Raw genomic sequence first — 15,304 nt, forward strand, 5'->3', positions numbered from 1 at the left:
GTCCGCTGTGGGAAGATGTCAGGTGCGTGGGTGTGGCCTAATTAGCACTCGGTGACGTTCCCATTCTTTTTGAACGGCTCTGTAAAGCTCTAAAACTAAAAGGAATATTGGCCGAACTCAAAGGTCGAGTAAAAATGTGACAATATGAATCTGACTTTTAAGAAACAGTGTCAGGCCTGCGAGCCAGCTCCCAAAACAGGTGTTACTTTACGATTTATTATTCGAACTTCATCAGCTTGTGGCAGCCAGATCAGTTTCTGCCGCCTTAGTTCAAATAGCTGTGCTGTCCCTTTAAGCTACCGGAAATACTCGCTTGGTGTACCCCGGTGGTGGATTTCTGGCTGTAAAACTAGAGCTCCGACGCGATGATATTTCACCACCTAGTTTCCACATTGCGCAGCGGAGTGAGGTGCTGGCGACATCAAGGTGTACTTAGAACGGGTTTAGTACGTTTCGAAGCCTTACATTTGTATAGCACACGTTGTTGGTCAACCTTTGCTCCCAAACGTATGAGGCCGGGCATGGAGGAGCTTCTGACTAGGGTTGTCGCTCCGTTACCCACATACGAGACAAGGGACAAGTCCCCGCCTCCCCCCGAGTCAAACAGTGTGGAATTTATGCATTTCTACAATAGCCTCGAAAAAGAACAGAGACTCGAATTCCTTGTGAAGCTGTCACATCAGTTTGGGGTGGATCACAAATGTGCTTCAGAACTAGCAGGAAAACTTGTCGACACTCAGCAACGGGACTTGGCAACAATACTTCAAGTTGAGGACAGGTTACGTTACAGCCTGACTCCCCGTTACAAACAGTTGCTTAATCACATAAGCAGAGTCGAGGGGGGAGTCAAGTTTTTGGTGGATCTCCGTGCTGATGTCATTGAAATAATATCATCGAAAGCAAGCGAAAGTTCACATATCAGGGTAAAATCACTTGTTTACATTTGGTGGCCTGCTAAGGTCAATTATGTAGCGTTGTGCGTTTGAGAAATGCAGCAAAAATGTGGAAATTGTGAACAGACACCGAATATAATCTTCGTATAAAGTGGAGTTAAAGCGTTCAAATATTTTATTTTATCAATATTCAGTACTGAATATGGTTTTATTGTAATTTTCTTGGCTGAAAAATCTAAAAGGACAATAATCTGCATGGTTCAATAACTAAAACTTTGTAAGCATTGTACTGTTCATGGTCTGCATACCCCAATGGGACCACAGAGACTCCCCCACCGTAGACCTGCATGTTGGTCCCACAGGGTGTCATGTGTCACCATAGTGCAGTTAAAGCACTGGCGGTGACTTTTGCCCCAGTGCCTTGAACAGCTTGTACTGAATCAGAAGGGTGGGCTTCATCACTAAGCTATGCCTAGCTATGGACATCCTGTCTACATTTCACTTGGGGAAAATGTCCTGCAGTGTTCCAATTGTGTCAGAGGTCTTTGCGGAGGAGGGGGTTAGTCATCTCTTATGGTAGGTACCCTAACTCCCTGGCCCTTCCTTTGACAATGGATGTCCTGTCCTGTATGCTTTTATACAGATTTTACGTGTTCAATATTCACTTCAGGTGCAGGGTCACGGTGTATACATTTAGAGGCTACAACTCATACAGGGCTAGTGCCTCTTATTTGAAGTATTTTCAGTATTTGCGTTGGTCAGTTCTATCGAAACAGCCAAAGGATCTTCTGCAGGATCTTAAGGTTAACATAGTGCCAAGAAACAGTCTGACCATCTCCTACAGAGGCCAAGTGATTATTTTTCTCCAAGACCCCTCTGTCCCTATCTCCTTTTGAAACAATCCTTCATAGTGATATATCCCCCCCTCAAGGCTATTCCATAGGCCACAGAGATCTTCGAAGCTCACAGCCAACTTATTGCTTTATCTAGAGAACCAAATCGATCAACAATTAAGGCATGCTTGCTCAGCTTGGCCTTGTTTCCCCCGCGCTACTACCCGTTGTTCTGCTTCTTTATTGGTCAGATGACTCTGGACACGGAGGGATAAATGGATCAGTTTCTTCTCTGCCTCGGTAGTTTTGTGTTCCTCCTCCTGTGTCTCTGTTGTATACCATAGGCCATTGGTTAACACATTTATTCTTTGATATTGCTTTGAGTTAGATGGAATAGTTAGCTTTTTGCTGCTAGAAGCCATTTTCGTGGACACGAAAAAACCATAGTGTGTGTAAGAATAATATTCAAAACAAATTAAGAAGGCGTTTCGAGAGAATATTTATTGTTCAGTGTCCAAATTGAGTAGAGCGATGCACAGTCACAATGCTTTTGAATTACACAGTTCTCACAAACACTGTCCCAAACAGGAATGAACTGGAAATAGAGGCCGGGTGGCTTATGACAGTCTTGAAGGATAGAAAAAATGTTGCATTTCAAATTATGTTAGTAATCAAAACAGAACTAAAAAGTTGTAAAGTATAGATATTCCCCCCATCATTTTAAGTAGTGAAAGTTTTGAAAATCTCAAGACTGCAATTACCAAGGTTCTTTAAGGACTGTCACTTGGAATTCCACACTAAATTAGTTACCTGCCTGTTAGTCTATCGATTTTGTTTCTCTTTCTCTTCTCTCACCTCTAGCTGTTCCTGTTCTGTTTCCCCTGTAAGCACTCAAGAGCAGAGCGACAGAGAAAATCACTTAGATTTATGTACTTTAGCTCTGACTTCAATTAAAGTGAGGGTCTTGCTTTTGATAAGAGTGTTGGATACAATAAGCTAGTCTCTGTGGTTATTTTTGCCTTCAGTCAGAGCCCAGGAAGACAGCCAGCCTGTCACATGTCAGATACTTGGGCAAAGGCAAACTGTGGGCTTGCAACACTAAGGAGTTGCTCCAGTAAATACGGGTCATCACTGGCTGCCAAGTTAAATACATTTGACATTGAAGACTGGTCTTATTATAGAAGTATTAGGCTACATAAGGATCGTATTTAATTTTGATCTTTGTCTGCATAAAGAATACAGTGTCGTAGGCCTTTGTTTATCTGCTTGTCGATAGTATACCTACTTTTCCCTTTTATATCCTGAGGGACAGACGAAAGGCTGTCAGTTCTATTTTCTTTGAAGAATTTGGAATCTGAGATATTTTCTTTTCTGCCTTAGCTTGCGATTGTCAGGGTCTTTCAGAGGAAAGATGGTTTTATTTCAGGTTTTTATTCCTCAGCCCCTGCAGAGTGCTGTGTTTGATGCTCCCATTGCAGAGAGCTTCCTCTGTTGTTACAAGGTCAATGAAATACAGATTTACCCCCGGGGGGGTTTTGCCTTCCTTTAGTGTGACGTTAAAATTGGGAGGCGGACCAGTCACTCAGTAGGTCAATCAGACAGCGACAAGGCTGATCCCACACTTCAATGTGTCAGCACACAGCTACAGCAACTTCTGAAATGCGTTGGGGTGGCCTTGCCTTACCCATCTTGCCCTTCTTTATTTAGTTTCTATTATCAGACTTTTAAGTTTGCGATTTCTGGAGTGTGAGCTGACAGGCAGGCAGGCAGGGCCAGAGAGGGGGAGAGAGAGGGGGAGAGAGGGGGAGAGAGGGGGAGAGAGATGCTGCTGTGCTGAAATGTTTGGGGGCCCTCAGGCTTAGCATTGACTGCTGTGCCTGACTCACAAAGAGCGGTAAATAATTAATAATGTTGGGTGCCAAATCCCAGGGCACACCAGCTGCTTTGTGCTTACAATACCCAAGTGTGGAAGAAGTCTTCACAGCCAGTCAGAGTCTAAGGACTATTTTGGAGGTGTGTGTGTGTGTGTGTGATTGACTGACAATAGGATATTAGGCATGTGTTACTTTCCACTCAAAATATACAGACTACTGAGCAATTCCAGAAAATGTGGCCTATATAAACTGTTTGCATGAATTTCGTTGTTTTCATCTCAAATATACAGTATGTTTTGTGGTCGCTGCTGACATTTAATCCTCTGTGTGTGAGTCATATGTGCATGTTTGCAGAAGCTTTGATTTATGAGATCCCTGCTCAAATGTCAGGTTGTTTATTAAAGTACTCAGTGTCTTCATATACCAAAGCCTCCCTACCTATGCCTGTGTCAGCATCACACAAGACATAATAAAAGCACCAGGAATACAAACAAGCCCCCACTGTAAGTACACAGACACCCACATCCAGGCAGGTACAAATATGCGCCTCCAGACTAGTTTTGAGGGGAGATGCACAGGGAGACTTGGCTGAAGTTATGAAGGGTGTTATGTTGTCTATCAGGAAGTGCGATGCGACTTTGTAAGAACTTTGAGCAAAACTGATAAGGCTTCTCAGAAAACAGTGGAGTGAGATCTTTCAGCCATTCACCGTACGGAATCTATCTGCTAAACGAGATTAGAATTTTTTTTTTGTCACCTACACTCTGGAACTAGAAAATAGTTTGGCCACCTCAGACATATGAATAACAATGTGTATGACCTGCTGTGTGTGTAACCCTGTCCTCCCCTCTGTGCACACCCACAGGATCTGAGCAGCACCCTGAAGAGCCTGCTGTCTGAGTGGTTCTCTGTAGGTCTGCTCAGACTTGAGAGGATCACCTGGCAGTCCCCTTGTGAGATCCTGCAGAAGATCAGCCAGTAAGAAACACACACACACACACAAGATCACACTCACAGATTGACACTAGACAAGACACACACACACAGACAAAGTCACAGTAGACGCACACACGCACGACACGCTCACTGATTCACACCAGACACTTAACCTGTGTTTGTTTGTCAGGTACGAGGCTGTGCACCCAGTGAGGAACTGGACGGATATCAAGCGGCGCGTGGGCCCGTACAGGCGCTGCTATGCCTTCATCCACGCTGCCATGCCCGGGGAGCCGCTAGTGGTGCTGCACGTGGCCCTCACCGAGGACATTTCCGACAACATACAGGTGAGGCAGCAACCGGCACAGTAATGCGTTACTGTTGTCGATAGCCACAGTAGCACGTTAACAAAAGACTCTTGTTTGGTCCGACCCTGGTATGTACCCTATAAGCGAGTCTCCATAGCGACTGCCTCTTGTCTCCGCCCCCATACAGAGCATTGTGAGGGAGTTCGCCACACTGGACTCCGAGGAGGACGTGAACAAGGTCAACGCCGCCGTCTTTTACTCCATCTCCTCCTCCCAGGCCGGCCTGCAGGGGGTGGAGCTGGGCAACTACCTCATCAAGAGGGTGGTGCGGGAGCTGCAGGTGGGTGGAGCCAGGGGCGGAGCTACTCCAGTCCCCGCCCGCATACCCCAGCTAGGCCTTATCAATCACTTCATACACTATTATCTTAATCCTGGTTCCGAGTTCAACACTATCTCTTGGCCTTTTGGTCACGCACGTACACGCTAAAACAGACCCGCGCGCGCAGAGTGATGTGTTGACTTTCATACACACTTGGGGCAAGAGATTTTCAGCCTCCCAAAACAATGGCATCTCTCCCACAAGGACCAGTGAGCAGGTAACACGGAGGAGAGTGTAGGAGGACACAAGCTTGGACAGACACCCCTTAGCCTGTTTACCATGATGTGTATTGTTACTGTCACATCACCTCAAGAATCTCTTTGTTCTTAGTCCAGATGCTTTCTCACATTCTCCTCAGTTGCTTACCACCTGCTGTGTGCAGTGCGTGTGTGTATGTGTGTGTGGGTGTTTGTGTGCCCTCAGTAGGAGCAGATATGAAGACAAACATCAGTAGAAAGAGAGGAGAGAGAGAAGTAATGAAATCTCAGCTGTTCCCCTCAATAACGTTTAGAGGAGAGAGGCGCTTTCTATGTCCAGGCTCGCCAGCTAACTGTTATCTAAAGGAACACTGAATGGAAAAACAACACACACTTAACTAGATGGATTGAACAGGTTTTTGTTGTTGTCCCACTTTCATATAAGGATCTGTGAGGTTGGCGCTGCATGATAAGTCCGTGAGACGGGGGGAGATATTTCTTTATTGGCATCTTTATGGTTGTTAATATACACAGGCTCAGCTGACATGTTTATAGGTGTGTGTGTGACTGTCTAAATGTTTTCTGAAAAATGAAAGCAAATTGATGTCTCGTTTTTAAGAAAGTTTGTATGGTGTTCACCAGTCTTCACAGGGTTACACCCTACATAGAGGTGAGGGAAGGAGGCGCTCAGCCACTGAGGGACCACCACAATGATGGATGAATGATAAGACAGAAAAGAAAAGGTCAAGTTGTGATTTAGGATAAGGGAGGAGGGTCCAGTTGTCTTTCAGGATTACTCTCTGGGGTAGTATTTTGGCTCTGGCCCATCATACTCCATCAGCTTTTTACTCTCTCTCTCTCTCTCTCTCTCTCTCTCTCTCTCTCTCTCTCTCTCTCTCTCTCTCTCTCTCTCTCTCTCTCTCTCTCTCTGTCTCTGTCTCTGTCTCTGTCTCTGTCTCTGTCTCTCTCTCTGTCTCTCTCTACCCCTCGGTCTCTCCCTCTCTCGTCTCCTTCGTTTCCAACCTTCCTCCGTTCCCAGTCTGCTGACCAAGACCGTACCACATAATTGAACTGATGAATGGAAAGTGACCTCCTGCCACTCTCATCCTCAGATCCACTGACTCGTGAGATGAAAGTACAGCGGACTGAGGGAGAGGGAGAGGGAGGGAGGGAGGGAGAGGGGTGTAGAAGACGACAGGCGGAGGGAGGGAGCTGCAGAGAGAGACAACAAAAGGATTTAAAAGAAGGAAGAAAGAGTAGAGTTGAGGAGAGCTGGGAAGCGTGCTCTCTAGGTTGTCTGACACATTCAGTCTCATCCGCTGCTTCCTGTGAGCCAACACCCTCTTTTCAGCTCACCGCTGGAGGGGGACAGGGGGAGACGGCGGGGGTGAGGCGAGAAGGTGAGAGGAAGGATGAACAGTCGGTGAAGACGAGAGAGTGGAGCTAGACAGGTTTTAAAGTGAAAGACAGTGGAATTAGGGAGGGAGATGTGGAGGGGTGGGGGGTGGGGGGTGGGTAAGGGAAAGGGGTCATTCATCTCCATCATGTCAGGTGTGTGAGGGGATTCAGGTTTATTGGTGGTGCTGTAGCTGCTGTGTTTAATGGAACACAGAGACACGTTTTCTGGTGGGATCGGGAGGCGTAGGGCACCGGTCACGCCCCGCCTGTTTCACTGTTGTTAACAGGAAGTGGCTGCAAGGACACATGGGTAAACGGCCATATTCGCTCTTATTTTGTTTTTGCAGATCTCAAGTGCTTTTCTCATGTAGAAAATAGTAACATTTGTGTATCTGCTACATCAAACAAAATGTTATGAATGCATTCTCTGTGTCAGTGAGGCATTTGTGTGTGTTTGTGTGTATACATCTGAACTTGACTCTCTTTTCCCCTCTGCCTCCCTCTTCCACTAGAGTGAGTTCTCCCACATGGCCCAGTTCTCCAGCCTGTCTCCTATCCCAGGCTTCTCCACGTGGCTCCTGGGCCTCCTCAGCCAACACAGGAAGGAGGGGCGTGGCTCCGAGCTGCTGTCCGAGTCCGAGTGGCTGGAGGTGGAGTTAGCCACAGAGTCCCCACCCGGAGGCCCGGCCCTGGATGCCCTACGGAAGCTGATCAGCACCAGCGAGTGGGTCCGCTCGGAACGCCTCGTACGAGTTCTGGAACCCGTCCTGATGCGCCTCTGTGCGTGGTACCTGTACGGGGAAAAGAGGCGGAGCTACGCCCTGAACCCTGTAGCTAACTTCCATCTGCAGAACGGCGCCACCATGTGGCGGCTTAACTGGCAGGCTGACACCAGCCCCAGGGGTGTGGCCAACTCCTGCGGCATCATGGTGAACTACAGGTACTTCCTGTCGGATACAGCGTCCAATAGTGCGGCGTACTTGCAGAGCAAGGTGATCCCAGCGTCTGAGCAGATCCTTGGGCTGGTGTCTCAGTTCCAAAAGAACAGCAAACTCTGAGACTGTTTGTCACAAACACTAGCCCGGGTTTTTTTTTTTTGCACTGTGGGTCATTGAGCTGCACTTGGCATCAAAGGTGCCTCTCTGACTCCATCATATGGCACTATTGTGCCAAAGAGGAAAATATGACAGAAATTTTAAATTATTTGTGAATGTTTCTCTTGTCCTTTTTCTTTGCTATTAGACTTGTGTACAGTGGTTTTCTGGATCTGCTTCTCTAGGAGTGTGTGTGGTCTTGTCAGTTAGACTGACATTATTCAGTGTATGGTTCAGGAAATGAACTCCAGGCACCACAGATACTGCTATATACAATGAATAAACAAGGTTTGGAATCTTTCCTTGGGGTCATCTGTGTCACTGCAAGGAGACGAGAGGGAGTTGAGTCAAGTAAGTGGGTTGAAATGAGGTGAACTAAGACTCGTTTTTTTCCGTTCGTTTCTGAGAAAAGAATCAAGGCACTTCGGGACACTCGCGGATGCCAAGGTCAGACGTGTACCTCCGAGTTCCTCCACTGCCCGCCAAACCCCTCCCGGAGCCCTCTGCAGCCCTCCTGAGTAGCAGTAGTACTGTGTCTTCCCTTACTCCATTGTTGTGGAATAATATATCACAGTAAGTTGACTGTGAAATTACATTTTATCTCTCTGAGGAGGCCAACTTGTTCCCCCTCTCCCACGTGCCACACAGTGTCCTAGAAACTAATGAAGCGAAGAATCAAAGTTAAAGTAAATGGATGGATTGATGGGGGGGGGGGTTCAGGTGAATAAAGAGAGGAGAGTGGAAGGTAGGTCAGGAGGGAGATGGTGGGAGGTGGGGGGTGTCACTGAGCATAAAAGAACGGTGTTTAAAGTCGGCCCTCAAGAGAATATTTCTTGCTAAGACATGAGATGAAAGATAGGCCTGTGCCTTCCGTGTGTGTGTTTCATTTGAGAATCCTGAGGGGAATGCGATGGATGGTGTGACGGCTGTTGATGATAATTGTAGTTCTAGTTGGTGTGTTTCATTGAAAAACACAAAGGAATTCCTGAAACCCCATGTCTGGATCTTGAACTTCAGAAGCGTGAGACCTCTTAGATGTGTTCTGACTTCCTTGTTGGGCTGATCACTCCTCAGTCCCACCATCCCTTTAAAAAAAAGATACCTCCAACAACAAAGCCAACCTAAGGGAGGTTTATTTGGTTGTCGTTTAAAAAACAAAAACAAAGCAGGGCCTCAATTGAATTGTTTTGAGACGCAAGAAGAGAGAGCAGCCTTTTTGACTAGACCCAAGGTATGTGGCAGGCAGCACATCATCACCATTGGCACGTCAGTTCTCGCTATGCCCACTGCCAAATGAACATGAACATTTTAGCACCCATTATTTAATAAGCAATTACAATCAGAATTGATTAGTTGCCACACTTTAAAACAGGCTTGTGTCTGGTTGCAGTCTGGATTGCTCGCATACACAGTATTATTCTCTGCACTGCTACTTCACATTGTCACAACATTTCAAGAGCTGCGCATACCAGCCTTCTTGTAGCCAGATGGTGTGTATGTAACTGTTCATGAGTCATTAGAATTGATCTAAATCGGTCTTCCTCCGTTTCTTTTCATGTGTTAGCACTGGTAATGTTAAGGACCAGGAAGTGCTGGTGAACAGGCCCTACAGAAGGTCCCACCCTTCACTGATCCCCTATCTTATCACTATCCTGGGTTCTGTACCATCCTGGGTCCTGTATGCAGCCTATCATAGACTACCATCCTGTGTCCTGTATGCAGCCTATCATAGACTACCATCCTGTGTCCTGTATGCAGCCTATCATAGACTACCATCCTGGGTCCTGTATGCAGCCTATCATAGACTACCATCCTGGGTCCTGTATGCAGCCTATCATAGACTACCATCCTGTGTCCTGTATGCAGCCTATCATAGACTACCATCCTGTGTCCTGTATGCAGCCTATCATAGACTACCATCCTGGGTCCTGTATGCAGCCTATCATAGACTACCATCCTGGGTCCTGTATGCAGCCTATCATAGACTACCATCCTGGGTCCTGTATGCAGCCTATCATAGACTACCATCCTGGGTCCTGTATGCAGCCTATCATAGACTACCATCCTGGGTCCTGTATGCAGCCTATCATAGACTACCATCCTGGGTCCTGTATGCAGCCTATCATAGACTACCATCCTGGGTCCTGTATGCAGCCTATCATAGACTACCATCCTGGGTCCTGTATGCAGCCTATCATAGACTACCATCCTGGGTCCTGTATGCAGCCTATCATAGACTACCATCCTGGGTCCTGTATGCAGCCTATCATAGACTACCATCCTGGGTCCTGTATGCAGCCTATCATAGACTACCATCCTGGGTCCTGTATGCAGCCTATCATAGACTACCATACTGGGTCCTGTATGCAGCCTATCATAGACTACCATACTGGGTCCTGTATGCAGCCTATCGTGGGCTACCTGAGGCTTTCAGAGACATCTATACTGGTTTTTTGATCAGCACAAAAGATGTTAACCCTTGTGCTGCCTTCGGGTCACATGACCCAAAGGTTCATAACGAACCATCGTTGTGTTTACCCAATTTTACCCAATACAAAAACAAATTAAAATAATTTTCTTTTAACCTTTGCAATGTGGGGGGTCTGAGACAGCCCAACGGTTAAAAGAAAATGCTTCACTTTGTCTTTGTATGCGGTAAATCTGTCGCAATACGACGGTGGGTCACAATGACTTATGGGTCAGAATGACCCGAAGATAACACAAGGGTTAAGAAGCTAATGAATATGAATATCAGAAGTGATCCTGATATAGAATTCAACACCTAGCCGGGCCAACACAATAGATCTATTGAAGCAGTGGATTTCTCTGAAAGGTTTGCTTTGATGAGACGAGAGAAAATTATAACCTTCAAGGAAAAAAAAAAAAATTAAGAAATACACGAGGTTTTCAGTTGCAAGCCTGAGAGATTGTCCTCATGAAAAGAAGCAGAGAGGAGAATAATTGAAAGAGGGAATGGAAAATAGGTGAATTATCAAAGCTGCTGTAGAGGATTAGAGTTTCACATAATCACATGCACAAATGGAATTATGCCAGTGGTCCTTGAAGAAAGAGACGCAAAATATACATTTGATCAAGGAGAGACATGGTCAAGGAGAGACATGGTCAAGGAGAGACATGGTCAATGTCTGACTGCTTTGTTGGTAGACATTCAGTTTTGTTTTGCTTCTGTGAACAGTGCCTTGACCCATTCATTGTCAATCCTTACAAAAGAGCAGATTCTTGTATACAAAGTACGGCTGCACAATCTTACCTTTATAACTAAAAAAACATCAACAAAACGTTTGTCTTTCTGAATTTGTTCTTGTTGCAGCAGCAATATCTACACTTTTATGCCATAACTTACAGAATTTTGACTGTGTCTAGCTCATAAACAACAAGTTTTAGCAATTCAAAAAAACATATTTGTAGCCATCCCTTGAAAAAGCCTCAGCCTTTGTCCACACACCCACTCCCTGATTTGTTGTTCTCTGCCATTTTGAACATGCGTGCCAGGGAAGGTATAGAGGTTCTGCCAGTTCTCAGCCCCCCTCATCTGCAGCTCCAGTCCCACAGCCAGGTGCATTTGACGGTAACTGCAACATTGTGATTGCGACTCAGCCAGTCATTTAACAGCCACCTCCTGAGACTAGCTGCTCCGCCATCCCAGTTTGTTGTGTTTACTTATTCACGTTGGCGCCTCTCTCCATTTCCCTGATGGTGAGGAAGCTGGCAATATCGAAATGGGGAGACGTGATTAGAGAAAAGGAAATAGTATGTAAATGAACTGTGGGAATTTCTGAAAGAGGGGAAGGGGGGTTCATGGGGGGAAGTCTGTGTGTGGGGGGGGTTGGGGTGGGGTGATTGCCTAATTAAATAGTTAAATCAAGCGGTTTGTCCTCTTTCCCCTTCTAACTTTGTAGCATAGCCTGTGTTTGTGTGTTTCTCGTATGTGTGTGTAACTGTGTGTTATTTGTGGCCTCTATCACCTAAATCCTGTTAAATCCACAGCCTACCTGAGGTTAGGCTGTGCTACTGAGGTAATTAAGTCAAAGAAATAAAACAAGACAGACAGAGATTTATAATTTTTTCCTTTCTTATCTGTACTTAATTTGAAAAAGGCACATTTTGAAGAAAAATATAATTAAATGTGTTACTGAAACTAATTTCATTGTCGACCTGATTAAAAATTGCTCTGTTTAATGTCCAAATCTCACTGATTGACTGAAATTTTACTGAAATTAAACTGATGTTTCTTCAAAAGTTGGACAAAACCTGTTATGATTCTCAGCACTTATATTTCTACTCATCTCTTATGTGCCCCAGTTGTCATTGTTACAGCTATACTGGCCTCTCACCCACTACAAGTTGGAGTGTGGCATATTTAGATGATACATGTTGTGAGGATCATCAATCTCTAAAGAACCATACTACAGACTTTTGTTGAATAAATCATCATGTGTACCATGGCTTTGAGCCCTAAGCCATGGCCCTGGCCAATGGCAGTGAACCTGATGAACCTGATGATGTCAACAAACATATCTGACCTGGTGAGGTCTGGCCTGCAGCCTAACACTAGTTCACATAGCAGACACTAACATTCATCTGACCGGGCCCTCTGGGGAGGAAACTTCATCACTGCACACACTGCCCTCTGGACACCTTCATATCAAAACCAAATACACTACTGTGTGTTTGTTTGTGGCTGAGGGCATGTGTGTTGGTGTGTATTTTTTAGTGCACAACCTTATGCCTTGCAGTGTGATCATATTTGTGAGAATTGGCTGTATGAACCCTCTTGTGCGTGTGTGCTCGTGAATTTGTTCTCTTTCTTCAAGCATCGCTCTTATTAGTCTGTGTAAACTGGGACTTCTTCAATGGTGTTTTTCTTGCAAAGCGATAATTGGCAGGCTCTGCCTGAGGCCTGAGGTCAATGTTAATACTGTAATCATTAGACCAGAGCAGGTTGATCTAAAACAGCCTTTAAAACAGCCTGCAAACCTGGAGTTCATCAGCCTGCAGTTCCTCCGGTGTCTTCGAGCCTGACTGAGACACTGCCCCTCAGTCTGTCAGGGGAGGGCAATACTGTACGCACACCTCATGCTAACATCCCTGCAATTACGACTGGTACAGAACGTCAAGGACAACGAGAAACAGGGAAGAAAAGGAGGTCACAAAAAGAAGGAAAACCAGGAGATTCTGACCGTGGAAGACAGTGACGAGAGGAGAGAGGGATGATCATCAGATGACATATTCAGGACAGCATTATGGGTCTGCAGACTCCGTCTGTCACCGGAACGCAACGCTGTCTGTGTGTGTTGGTTTATGAGGGAGAGAGAAACGGATCTGAATATATGTGTTTGTGGGCGTATATCAAACGAGTGAGAGAGTGTGTGTTGGCGTATCGCATATGAATAAAATTGCATTTGTCTGTGTGTGTGTGTGTGTGTATGTATATATTTATGTAATCACAGTCGTCAGGTCAGGGGTTTGTTTTGACAGAGTAGTTAAGAAGAGTGGAACCCTTTGCTGTGAGTCAGGGATCACTCTTAATTACCTCCACTCTGAGCAGCATTGCTTGTCTCACAGACTAATGACTGAGATGGGGATTAAGCACTTGGCTCAGAGATAATTAGCTCCAGTAGCAACTCTCTCCCCCTATTTGTGGACGTCTGTCAGACCTCAGACACAAGCCTTCATCAAGAGACCAACCGCTATGTCGTAACCTCACCTCCATGTTTCTCTTCCTTCTCCTCCACTCATCCCCTCAGCATGTCATCCTTTCATTACAATGCCTATAAAAATGATTCACCCCCCTTGGATGTTTTCCCCTTTTGTTGCTTTTATACATGAAATCATGATCCATATAATTTGGCTTTTTTGACAAGAATTTGCAAAAAAAAAAAGCTTATTTGAAAACTGATTTTTACAAACTAATGTCAATTTATTAAAAAAATATAGTGTAAAATGTCGTTGTGTCCTTGTGCACGGCACTTCACCCTACTTGCCTCGGGGAGAATGTCTCTGTACTTACTGTAAGTTGCTCTGGATAAGAGCGTCTGCTAAATGACTAAATATAAATATATAAATCTGCCTAGAGCTGGCTGTCCTCACAAACTGAGTGACCGGGCAAGACACCCACGACCACTCTGAAGGAGTTAAAAGCTTCAGTGGCTCAGATGGGAGAGACTGTACATACAACAAGTGTTGCCCGGGTTCTTCGCCAGTCGAAGCTTTATGGGAGAGTAGCAAAGAGAAAGCCACTGTTGAAAAAAGCTCATGTGAAATCTCGCCTGAAATTCGCGTGTGGGAGACGTGTGGGAGACTCCAAGGGCAATTGGAAGAAGGTTCTTTGGTCTGATGAGATAAAAATTAGGCTTTTTGGCCATCAGACTAGAAGCTAGACACCAAACACTGCACATCACCACAAACACACCATCTCCACCGTGAAGCATGGGTGTGGCAGAATCATGCTCTGGGTATGCTTTTCAGCAGCAGGCCCTGGAAGGCTTGTAAAGGTAAAGGGGAACATGAATGCAGAACAGTATTGCCAAATCCTGGAGGATAATCTGACTCAGTCTGCAACAGAACTACGACTTGGGAGAAGATTTATTTTCCAGCAAGACAATGACCCCAAGCATACAGCAAAAGCTACACAGAAATGGTTCTAAGACAACAAGGCGAATGTTCTGGAGTGGCCAAGTCAAAGCCCAGATTTCAGTCCAATTGAGAATTTGTGGCTGGACTTGAAAAGAGCTGTTCACGCCCGATCCCTGAGCAACCTGACAGAGCTTGAGCTGTTTTGCAAGGAAGAATGGAGAAAAATTGCAGTGTCCAGATGTGCCAGCCTGATTGAGACATATCCACACAGACTCAGTGCTGTGATTGCAGCCAAAGGTGCATCTACTAAATACTAACCTGAAGGGGGTGAATATTTATGCGATCATCTACTTGACCTTATATATGTTTTATTAGTTTACATTTTGTCAAATCTGTTTTCACTTTGAGTTTTTTTGTGTGCCAATTCCTGTCAAAAAAGCCAAATTATATTGACCATGATTTCATGTTTAAAAGCAACAAAAGGGTGAAACATCCAAGGGGGGTGAATACTTTTTTTGATAGGCATTGTAACTTATTCTATCCTCACAGCCTATCCCCCTCTCGCCATATCTTTCGATCTCACCATTATAATTTTTTCTCCTCTCACCCCCACAAACATAATTCTCCTATTCCAATCTTCCTCCCATCGTGTCATTTCATCCTTCCCTCTGCCCTCCATGCTTGTGTTTTGTCACGCTCCTGGTATCGGTCATCAAGTCGCTTTGAAAAGAGAGCAGTGAAGAAAGAGTACAAGAATAATACAATTGGATAGGTACAGTAATTGAAGTGAAGAGA

General features: G+C 45.3%; 1 protein-coding gene across 1 annotated transcript; it reads left to right on the forward strand.

Annotated features, from left to right (window-relative positions):
• The first annotated feature begins 302 nt into the window (after window positions 1–302).
• mlycd (malonyl-CoA decarboxylase) lies at window positions 303–8,212 on the forward strand. Its single transcript, XM_062462043.1, has 5 exons — window positions 303–923; window positions 4,466–4,578; window positions 4,727–4,883; window positions 5,032–5,184; window positions 7,331–8,212. Exons 1-5 carry the CDS (start codon window positions 366–368, stop codon window positions 7,874–7,876), a joined length of 1,527 nt encoding a protein of 508 aa, XP_062318027.1. The 5' UTR covers window positions 303–365; the 3' UTR covers window positions 7,877–8,212.
• Window positions 8,213–15,304: the final 7,092 nt, after the last annotated feature.

This window comes from Osmerus eperlanus, chromosome 5 (genome assembly GCF_963692335.1).
Source record: "Osmerus eperlanus chromosome 5, fOsmEpe2.1, whole genome shotgun sequence".
Lineage (NCBI taxonomy): Eukaryota > Metazoa > Chordata > Actinopteri > Osmeriformes > Osmeridae > Osmerus > Osmerus eperlanus.